The sequence below is a fragment of the Lithobates pipiens genome, unplaced genomic scaffold (assembly GCF_037356315.1).
Source record: "Lithobates pipiens isolate NorthernLeopardFrog02 unplaced genomic scaffold, aLitPip1_a1.2 Scaffold_27, whole genome shotgun sequence".
NCBI classification, from domain to species: Eukaryota; Metazoa; Chordata; class Amphibia; order Anura; family Ranidae; genus Lithobates; species Lithobates pipiens.
In genome coordinates, this window is record NW_027507788.1 from 93602572 (window position 1) to 93614168 (window position 11597).

Consider the following 11597-nt stretch of genomic DNA (forward strand, 5'->3'; position numbering starts at 1 on the left):
TTGGGGACCAATGGCATGGATGAGCAAATAGTTGCAAGTAATACTATAAATTGTGAAAATAAATTTGCAGTTACTGGGCTATTTCTGAACTTCAACACACATAGGGGGATGTTCTGTGGGATTGGCATTCATCCCATAACTATGGACAAATGCTCACTCTTCTTTATTGATGAGGAAAGGACATAAAGTACCACATGTATGCCATCATCACATGAGGATCTGGTGGGTACAAAATGTAATACTAATAATAGGTATTTAGAATCTATCCAGTCTGGCTTTATTAAGTTAAATATGTGACTGATTGCTATGGGTTGGCTTTTTGCAGTTGGTCCCCTGTTTTTATCTTACCACTTCTTAAAGACAATGTATCAATTTTACACAATAATCAATTAATCAGCTGTTCCCTTTATTTGTAAACGGTTGACATAAAATGCATTGTACAACTGACAAAATATACTGTGTATGATTGTTTTTCTGTACACAAACATTGCGATTACACACAAGTATGACAAAAACACATAAAACTATATATATATATATATATATATATATATATAGTATTAAAGACATAAAATACTATTTAGTTTAAGCTACTGCATTAGTAGAAAATTTAGGTCCTGCGAGACCTTTTGATTTTGGCTTGTTGTAGTACCAAAAATTTTAAGGGATCATACATCATCAGATAAGGCACATACAATGTGTTTGGTAGCTTTTACTATGCTTTACTTTTTTCTCATGGTTCTTTCGATGCTTTTATTGTGGTATATTGCAAAAATGCAAGCAAAAAACAAAAGGCTATGTATTTAGTAAAAAATATGCAGGAGGGCATGGCATGTACATTCAAGATATTCAAAGGTATAAGCTCCCTTTATTTTTTTTATCAGAAAACTAGCATCCATCTCCAAAGTAAAAAAAAAAAAAAATAGACATAAAAATACTTTCTGGAAATACTAAAGTCAGGTGCTTGGACATTTGTCTAAAGACATACAGCATAAGTATCAGATAGCCCCAAGCATGCTGAAAAAGGGGCTCATGATGATTTTGAGTAACCAGATGTTTTTAGAAAGTTCAAGAAGTCTAAGTGCTTGTCTTTTGCCTGAAGCACCCTGGTCGAAGCTGCAGATGTTTCAGCAGGCACCATTACGTTGGCAGATAGTATTGTTATATTTGGTCTTGTGCTGATTAAGAGGTATTGTTAACCAGTGTTTGGCTCAAAGTAATTAAGAGTTTTAGTTTTTAAGAGCAGAATTTCAGGGATTCAGATGCCCTACCACAAATATATATAATGATTACACCTGGAATTGGCTGGACCTCACTAAATTTTCTTAACTTTTTGGCTTGTCCAGAGGCAGTAAAATAGTGGAAGTGGGGTTATGTGTAACTGGCTTTAAATCTACAACCTCACTTGGGTGGCAAGCTTTTGCTCTAAGATTAGCAGCAAATGGCATATGTATTACAAATGAAATGTTAGGAGCATGGCAGTAAAGGCAGGGATAAGTTCAATGTTTTACTGTTTCTTGGGTGGCAAGCTCTTGGCCAGGCTCTGAAGCTGGTTACGGAGATTTTCTACAGAGGGGTTGAACCATTTGCGCATCTGGTCTGACAGCTTGTCCACGCTGCTCTTCACATCTGAAGCCATCTTTTTAACTTTGCTTTGGACATCCTTGGCCACTGAGGCAAATCGATCTCTTAGCTGCTTCCCTTGCTCATCCATGGCATCTTTCAGAGACTGAAGGCGCTGTTGTCCTTTCTTCTTCAGGTTGTTGACAAAGGGTTCAACGTTTTTACGAAGGGTTTCTACTTTCTCCTGGGTATTCTTGCTCAGGTCATCTCCATACTGGTTGAGTTTACTCTTGAGGTCTTCACTGTCTTTTGCGAGGCGTTTCTTCAACTTTTTCATGTACATACTGACCTTTCCTTGGACATCTTCGATGTTCTGATCAAACATGGATTTCAGGTCTCCAGAGTACTGAATGGCTCTTGTCTTGGTGTCCTCCATGTCATTCTTGAGCTTGTCAGACAGTGCAGATATCTCATCAGTGAAACGTTGGTTAGCATCTTGAGCCATGGGGCCAACCTTGCTCTTTAGATCTTCAGCATAATTGCTAAGCTCTTCCATGGTCTCTTTGATAAGTCCACTACAAGTAAAAAGATGCAGGCCTTAGCAAATATGTCATAAAATATACTTAATAAAGTAAAAATAATTATCCTTGATGTATACCTAAAGCCCAAATAATATTTTTGGTTCAGTTTTGAATAGCATGTGGAATGAGTTGGACCTCTATCAAGTTTAATTGTTGTTTAAGGGGATCTCACTTCCCTTCTCTTCCCATACCTAAGACATACCAGGAAGTTAGACCAAAATGAGTAAAAAAACCCTTCTGGATAGTTTTCACCAGGACATTTGTTACCATTAAAAGATCAACCCTACGTTCTTATTTTGGAGAAACAGTTTAACTACCCTGTTACTTGCTGTCCCAGTGGATCCAGAACAAAGAGAGTGAATCTCTCTCACGCAGACACAAACAGCAATAGAAATGTAATAAAATGGTTTTAGCATTTCCCCACTCCTTCCAAGATGTTAAAATATGTTTTCATTTTACAAGCTCAGCTCAGCTCTATGCTTATTTTTCAGATTTGGATATAATAGTGGAAGGTAAAAAAATCTTTCAGGGTTTTATTGTTACCAGTGGGAGATGTTCTCCTCAGTTCATGTCCCCCTCTGATCAAGACAGGACAATATGAGAAACATTTCCCAAAGAGACAATTTTCTAAGTATAGTAGAGGAGAGTTGGAACTTCTAGCAGGTTTTCATTGCTGTTTGTATCGCTATTGGAGAGATTTACCCTTCTTTTCCTACATTCCTAATACATAAACATTTAATTAGTTCACCCAGACCATCAAGATGGTATGCAGGTGGTGTTGGATTTTTTTTGTTAAATTGTTCAGCATGCTATGGAAAATTAGGGTTATATTTGAACTCTAATATGTAATAGTTATAGAAATTGTTTTATAAAAAAATAATTACAAAATATGTAAAGCATCAGTTTGGAAACCATCATTCTCAATATTTATAAAGTACAAGGAATGCTCACAAAAACAAGCACATGATTTCACAAGTCTGGCCACGCTTATTCCACATTCCTCTGTGAGTGTGGGTGAAAAGCCGACAGTGACAAATAGAAACAGTGAGGTTGCTGCAGGGCAACAGGCAGACATGCATTTCAATTTCAAATACATAAATGTTGCTGTGATTAGAGCATCTGTCTTTAAAAGCAAAGTGATTACAGATCGTGTAATACATAATACTTAACACAGAAATGCTTGATTGAAAGCTTGACACGTATGAGGACTAGATGCTCAGTAAGCATGAAACATATGCTGTTTTAGAAGCAAGCATTTGGGGTTACCTAGGGAGTACATTTGTTCAAGATGACCCACAATCTGCCTTCATCTTAATCTAATGCTCATTTAAAAAAATCAAAGAGCTATGAGAAATAACACTTGGCATTGGCAACCAGCAGTCATCTTCTTTTTGATCCTTAACTCTGCTCCATAGCAGAGGAAAGGACTAAGCTATTCTCGGTGTGAAAAAAAAGGGTTTTCAACCAATAGAAACATTCATTCTCCACTTCTAGGATATTAGAAATGGCCCAAACATGTGCAAAATTTGGAGCATTGCTTATTTTTATCAGGCTTCTTAGGCCAGTTTGACGCTTAGCTCCTACAATTGTATGGTGGTGAGACAATCAAAACTGCTGGGGAACCCACCACTGTTTATCTGGCAACATGGCCAACATAGTGTTGCAAATTAAGATGGCGGGTCTGAAACCCACACCTTTAATAACTTGACCTCCGGAAGATTTACCCCCCTTCATCACCAGGCCTTTTTTTTTTATACGGAACTACGTTACTTTAGCTGACAACTGCAGGGTCATGCAACACTGTTCCCAAACAAAATTTTGGAAATTTTTTTCCCAATAATAGAACTTTCTTTTGGTGGTATTTGATCACCTCTGCGTTTTTTATAATTTTCTCTATCAAAAAAAAGACAATTTTGAAAACAAAAAACACAATATTTTTACTTTCTGTTATAAAACATATTCAATGACATTATTTAAAAAAATCTAATTTCTTCATAAAGTTAGGCCAATATGTATTCTGCTACATGTTTTTGGTAGAAATAAATCCCAAAAAGCATATATTAATTGGTTTATGCAAACTTTATAGCGTCTACAAACTATAGAAAAAATATTCATACCCCTTGAAATTTTCCACATTTTCTCATGTTACAACCAAAAACATAAAAGTATTTTATTGGGATTTTATGTGATAGACCAACACAAAGTGGCACATAATTATGAAGTGGCAGGAAAATGATAAATGGTTCTAATTTTTTTTTACAAATATGTGAAAAATGTGACGTGCATTTGTATTCAGTCCCCCTGATCAATATTTTGTAGAACCACTTTCCCCGCAATTACTGCAAGTCTTTTTGGGGATGTCTCTAGCAGGTTTGCACATCTAGAGAGTAACATTTTTGCCCATTCTTAATTGCAAAATAGCTCAAGCTCTATCAGATTGGATGGAGAGAGCTGTGAACAGCAATTTTCAAGTCTTGCCACAGATTCTCAATTGGATTTAGGTCTGGACTTTGACTGGGCCATTCTAACACTTGAATATGCTTTGACCTAAGCCATTCCATTGTAGCTCTGCTGTATGTTTAGAGTCATTGTCCTGCTGGAAGGTGAACCTCCGCCCTGTATTTGGCTCAATCCATCTTCCCATCAACTCTGACCAGCTTTCCTGTCCCTGCTGAAGAAAAGCATCCCCACAACATTATAGTGCCACCACCATGTTTCACGGTGGGGATGGTGTGATCAGGGTGATGTACAGTGTTAGTTTTCCGCCACACATAGCGTTTTGCTTTTAGGCCAAAAAGTTCAATTTTGGTCTCATCTAACCAGAGCACCTTCTTCCACATGTTTACTGTGTGCCCCACATGGATTCTCTAAAACTGCAAACAGGACTTCTCTTATGGCTTTCTTTCAACAATGGCTTTCTTCTTGCCACTCTTACATAGAGACCAGATTTGTGGAGTGCATGACTAATAGTTGCCCTGTGGACAGGTTTTCTGCAGCTCCTCCAGGATTACCATGGGCCTCTTGGCTGCTTCTCTGAATAATGCTCTCATTGCTCGGCCTGTCAGTTTAGATTGACAGCCATGTCTTGGTAGGTTTTCAGTTGTGCCATACTCTTTCTGTTTTCAGATGATGGATTGAACAGTGCGCTTGGGATATTTATTTAGAACCTAACCCTGCTTTAAACTTCTCCACAACTTTATCCCTGACCTGTCTGGTGTGTTCCTTTGCCTTCATGGTGCTGTTTGTTCACTAAGGTTCTCTAACAAATCTATGAGGGCTTCACAGAACAGCTGCATTTATACTGAGATTAAATTACACACAGGTGGACTCTAGTTACTAATTAGGTGACATCTGAAGGCAATTGGTTCCACTAGATTTTAGTTAGGGGTATCAGAGTAAAGGGGGCTGAATACAAATGTACGCCACACTTTTCAGATATTTATTTGTAAAAAAAATTGAAAAACATTTATCATTTCCTTCCACTTAACAATAGAGTGCCACTTTGTGTTGATCTATCACATAAAATCCCAATAAAATACATTTACCTTTTTGGTTGTAACACGACTAAATGTGGAACATTTCAAGGGGTATGAATACTTTTTCTGCTCGTGACTTGGCTATGTTGATTTCAATTTTAAGCTGTAAATTGGCTTATTCAGTAAAATAATGCAAGAATCAAAGCACAGTACTCGGTGCAAAAAAAAAATCACAATCCATCTCACACTCAGGACTGCTGATAAGGCACTAAAGCTGGCCCTTTTGTACCGGGCCCAGCCCCCATCAATTCAAAAGGGGGTCCGGCACCTGATGAGCAGGAGGGCTGGCTGTACTGCCTTATTTCCAGCTCTTGTGGCTTCCCCTGCAGCGCTGCTGACTTTGCCTCCTTTTTCTCCCAATGTCTGCGCTGCAGGGGGATTGATATCTGGCCCCCCACCCCCTTGCTGTCCAGGCCCCCCCGTGTGACCCCTCCCCTGCAGCTCTGCTGGCTTCCCTCCTCTCCCACCAGCAACTGCTGTAGTCACATAGTGGGATGGTTTTAGGGGGGACAGCTATTTGGAAACGGGATGGTTTTAGGATGGAAAGCTATGTCCTATTTACAGCTCCTTTCCTTTCCTGAATGAACACAGTGAGTGATTGATACTGTTCACTCCTGTGTCCATTCGTGAATGAATGGGGAGCCTCTCAGCACACAGCCCTTCCTATTCATTCACTTCTACAGTGCAGCTGAGGCTGCAAAGAAAGGGACTGGGGAATCCTTTTTCCTCAGTCCCTTTCTCTGTATTGAATATGCAACATCAGGAGTCTGTTTAGACCCCTGATATTTCACAAAAGGCCCCCAACAGGGCAGTTAAAATGTTGAAAAAAAAAATTTCTAAAAAAAGTAAAGCAAAAAAAATTCTTAAAAATAATTTGAAAAAAAATAAGGATTCCTTCAAATGTGCTTTGCTCGCTAAAGAGCAGTCAGCATTTGGATTGCTTTTCAGAGAGCATTTGACAGGTGGTGAGGAGGCATACTGCCTGTTTAACCCTGCACTAGCACACCACAACTGCATATGGTTGCGGGGCGCTTGCTGAGCAATGCTTTTCATCTGAATGGGTCTGTGGCAGCAAAGCATCACTTCTGTAGCATTTTAACAAACAGATAATTTGATATTTTTGGAGGAAGGGGCCCTGTTAGGTAGGCTGCACAGGGCCCCATGATTTCTAAAAGTAGCCCTACTCACACTGGTTGTATGAATTCTGATTGGCTGCTCCAGGTTAATGCATTTAAGCCATACATGGTTTATATAAATAAGCCCAATAAAATGAGTTTCAAAAATGAAAGATGCTATCACATCAGTATTCGTGAAATAGCTTTATGTAGTATCAAGTGTGTGATATTCAATTAAAATGCCTGAATGTGAGCAGCAATAGATGCTGGCAACCTGTAAATACTAATACCCGAATGCAGCTGTTACATGAGCTGTCAAGAGCCATCAAGCTAGATATTTTATTACTTATCCACAGGCTACCATCATACACACCTATACCATGTAGCCTTGAGCTAGTCTTCATGTCTTCTCTTGTTCTGGTCATTCATAAACAACATTCATTACACATCTGTCATTTTTCTGCTCAACTATCTGCTGAGTTTAATGACACCGTTGTGTTATGAAGAGCAGAACGTGAAATGACTTGTCATAATTATACACCAGAAAGGGAAAGCTCTATAAAACCGAGTTAGCCTGTGAGTTCAGACATGAAGAATAATTTGTGGTTTTTAGCTAGATAAAAAAGATAGCAAACCAGCAACAGCCCACCTTTTTTTTCCCCCACAAGGCATTACCATTTTTCCATGTGTCCTACTTACTCAAGTTCTTTACCAAGTTGAGAGTCTTTCATCTTTGATGTAGCTTCATCTGCGGCCTCTTCCATCTTGTTGAGGGTCTGCCAGAAGCTGTCCAGGGCAGATTCCCATTTTGTCTTGGGTTCATCTTTGAAAAAAGAGCGAGCCTGGGCCCCTGTGAAGAGAACATAAATGAGCATCCCAGCACGATCATCATCCTATTGTTTAACAGTGGAGAAGTATTTATGATTAAAGAGGTATGTCTGGGTTCACCAGATATCAAGAAAATCATTAAAGGGTATGTGAAGACTAATTTTTTTTTTTTACATTTTAGAATGTGGAAGGGTTAGCAGTTCTTTGTTTTTTTATTGCCTTCTGTGTCTTCGCTGGGGAGAGGCTACCTAATGGTCCTGGTGGTGGGAAAGTGATGGGAAATCCAACATTTTTGAGTTTTCACAGGAACAGGGGTTGAGGGGAAATCCTCCAATAATGAAACATCTTATGGTGACAACTGTCAAAGACTGGATATCTTTTCACTTTGGAGAGATCTCTTATTCTTGCTGTCTCTCTCTGGGACAGGAAGTGAATGGAAATCTCTCCAAGGAACACAGACCTACAAATCCCACCAAACTGACAGGGGTCTTAACCATCCCCTACTCTATCCCAAAAGTAAAACATTTTTTTTAAGTTTTGGCTTTTATATGCACTTTAAAATCAGAAATAAACGCTATGATGCTTTAGCCATTATGGAACCACGAGATTTAAAATCAACAGTTTATAAATTATTCATAAAAAATCTTGTTTAAAATGTTAGACTACAGAAAAGGCTTCATGTATTCTTGAACTCCAGCCTAACTCCAGCCATCATGTTTCCTATAGTTTTTGATAGAGTGAGGGAGAGTTAAAATTTCTGATAGGCTTTAATTTTTGTCTGTGGCCTCACTGGGAGGAGTTTTCCTTACCCTGTCCCTGTGATACAAGTATAAGCAACGAGAGTGCCAGTGTACTATATAATATAATGTCATATAATGTCCCACATCGGATAGTGTCCGCGCAGTACACAGGACACCCACAATCAGAAAATAGCCGAAGATGAACGGCGCCTGCTCCGTGAGTCCGTGAGTCCAGGTTCTAGCCCCACCATCTAAATCAGGGGTCTCAAACTGGCGGCCCTCCAGCTGTTGCGGAACTACAAGTCCCATGAGGCATTGCAAGGCTGACAGTTACAAACATGACTCCCACAGGCTGAGGCATGATGGGACTTGTAGTTCTGCAACAGCTGGAGGGCCACCAGTTTGAGACCCCTGATCTAAATGGACATAGAGTTAGAATAAAAAGAGCCGAGCGAAGCAAGCCCGCGAGGGGCCCTCTAAAATGTGCACCCCTAAGTCCACTTGGATGGTGGGGCTTGCACTTCGATTCACGGCGCAGGCACCGTTCATCTTCGGAGATTTTCCGAATCTCCTTCTGCTCCGTACTGCGTAAGAGCTGCGCCTGCGCAGTACTGGGCGGACACTTCTAGATGGCCGGACGATATATATCAGAAAACCGGCATCAGAAGCAAAGGAAGGCACACACAGCAGTAAAGCATTGTCAGAAGTTGTACCCTTTCTCACACTTCTTGGTTTTGTCTGTATATCTGCCTGCAAAGATTTCCTATTACTCCTCGTTCTAATAGAAAGGAATAAAAGGAATAAAAAGGGAATAAATCTCCTGAATAGAGAAAACATGATAGAGTCGCTAACACTTGCCCACTCTGTCCACTCTGGCCTGGCTTTAAAGCTGGTCAAACTCCATTTTACAAAGAATCTGGAACCAAAGTTTAATTTTGTTTGTTGGGCACCTGTTTGGCAATACTCGTGTACCTTATATTCAAAAGAGGAGAGGGTTAGTGTTTACCCACACAAGAATTTCCCAACATTCTCGAAAATCTCTTTGTGTATTGATTACAGCTTCAGAAAGTTGGAAGTATGTTAGCCTCCTAGCAAGCCACCATTAGCTACAATATGTCATCTTTCAATAATTTACCTGCTAGGAGCCCAATTGTCAGGAGTAGAAAAATCGCTTTCATGGTTATTCTTTATAGGCCTGTGGGAGAAAAAAAATAAAGAATTGTTAGCATAAGAAGATACTGTATGCTTGACTTTTTTTGCTTTATTCTATCCATGGATGCCACCACTAAAACACTAAACTCTCTGTGACATCTATCAGTGGAAAAAAAAATTGAATTACAAAATCAAATTCCTTTGGGATGCTTTATTCAAGCTTTGGCTACCAAATTCCCCAATAGTCATTTTGGAACTTTAGAAGTTCTAGGAAACACTATTAACCAAAGAGTGGGATTCATAGCTCTGCAATAGCTGGGGAACATCAAAACATATAAATAGAACCTAACTAAAGCTGATATTTTAGTTCTTGGTAGATGCTAGCTAGATATCTCTCATTAGTTTATTTTATCTATAAGAAGTCTGGTTAGGAAACCTAGCACCTGAAATCCCAGTTCCTTCCCTAGCTTTGGAGTCAAACTTCTGTTTCTCTATCATGGACCATCCCATTCTTCTAATAGTTTTCTCTGCAATATAAGTAATTGGAACAGAAAATATGAGACCCCCTATTTGACCAGGTGACCATATCTAGAAACACAACTACAGATCAATTTTCCAGAGTCCCTAAAAAAATATAAGAATCTGCTGGGTAGGTCAGCTTACCAATATCTAAAAAATGAATGATGGTAATTATAATACTATATCCCATTTGAAAAAAAATAACCCTCATTAACTGGCCACCCCCAACATATATATATATATATATATATATATATATATATATATATATATATATATATATATATATAAGCACTCTTTCCTAGGACCTGTCTTTCCATCCCAAGTCCATGTGCCTCACCTTCTCAGTAGCAGCAGTCTCTATCACCCCCTCCTTCTCTTTCTTTATATAAGCAGCAGGCTGTGAGCTGGAAGGGTTGCACTCTTGCACCTTGAAGCCATAGGCAGACACATGATCAGTGTTAGGTTGGAGGGGGCGAAGTCTTCTGAGCAATTTTTTCCCTCTGCAGACTTAACCCTGGGCTGCCTGGAAAGTGAAAGATTAGGAAGTGATGAAAGTTTTAAATGATTAATGCATTCTCAGACATTAGTGAACTTTGACCAGATCTAGGATTTCATTCATTTTCCACTGCCTGTCCCACTTGGGAGTTCAGTGGAAAGATGCGTGCAGAGCAGACCTGGGCAGTTTACCACCTCCGGGTCACATCTGTGCCTTTCACTGTCCTTGTTCAGCCTGCATGATGTCAATTAGAAAATAAATATAAATAAGTGTCAGAAAGTCACATAGATGACAGCAGCTGTGCTTCCACCCTCGTTGGTCCCCCGGTTGCCAAGATGGTGGTGGTCACACTTCTGAGCAACTTTGGCCATGTAGGAGGAGCAACGCCACCCCTCGGGTGACTGGTGCGGATCATGGGAGGTGGGCAACAAGGATATGATGCAGGTGAAGACATGTGGGGAGTTGTTGCCAAATCCTGTACTCCAACCCATAGGTATATATTTTAAAATTTAATGTTTTAGGCTTATTATTTAGCCACTTATTGCTGGTCTTTAACATACTTTAAAACATACACTTTTTCAGTATTGTTTTTGTGAAGGTTAAAAGTATGCTTTGTTATAAATTCAGCCTATGTTAAAAGTTCAGCCTAGTGTTTTGGCCCTCCACAACAGTCCCTGTTTCTCAAGTCACCCCTTGGGAAAATTAACTGCGCACCCCTGGTGTAGAGGATGGTCCAACACACAGGCCTGCTCTCAATAAGAGGCAATTTTGGAAGATGTGGGCATAAATAAGCATATTCAGGCCACCATAGCATGCATATTTAGGCTTATGAATCAGGGAGGAGAGAGCTTAGACAGATATTTCAAGTGCCAACCTGAAAGCAATACAACAGGACAAGGACTAATGCCTGCAGCATATACTCCCTTCCAAACCTCTCATTTCAGCCTAAGGAAATACCTGATGTTTCTGGGTATGGAAGAGCATGTGAATGGCTCCCTAAAGCCCCATACACACTATCAGATTTTCTGCTGATTTTTTCCTTCAGATTTACCAAAACCATGTAG

The 11597-nt window shown here is 39.6% G+C and overlaps 1 protein-coding gene across 1 annotated transcript; it reads right to left on the reverse strand.

Moving 5' to 3' along the window:
- Positions 1-385: 385 nt before the first annotated feature.
- APOE (apolipoprotein E) lies at positions 386-10473 on the reverse strand. Its single transcript, XM_077457223.1, has 4 exons — positions 10375-10473; positions 9499-9558; positions 7495-7645; positions 386-2138 (listed from the first exon to the last, which is right to left on the reverse strand). Exons 2-4 carry the CDS (start codon positions 9539-9541, stop codon positions 1508-1510), a joined length of 825 nt encoding a protein of 274 aa, XP_077313349.1. The 5' UTR covers positions 9542-9558; positions 10375-10473; the 3' UTR covers positions 386-1507.
- Between the last annotated feature and the right edge of the window lie 1124 nt (positions 10474-11597).

Bases quoted from the DNA above. Each gene is read 5' to 3' on its own strand.
- APOE (XM_077457223.1), bottom strand. From the start codon at position 9,541: ATGAAAGCGATTTTTCTACTCCTGACAATTGGGCTCCTAGCAG. The intron at 7,646-9,498 runs GTAAATTATTGA...TTCTCTTCACAG, and splicing joins GACAATTGGGCTCCTAGCAG to GGGCCCAGGCTCGCTCTTTT. The intron at 2,139-7,494 runs GTAAGTAGGACA...TTTTACTTGTAG, and splicing joins CAACTTGGTAAAGAACTTGA to TGGACTTATCAAAGAGACCA.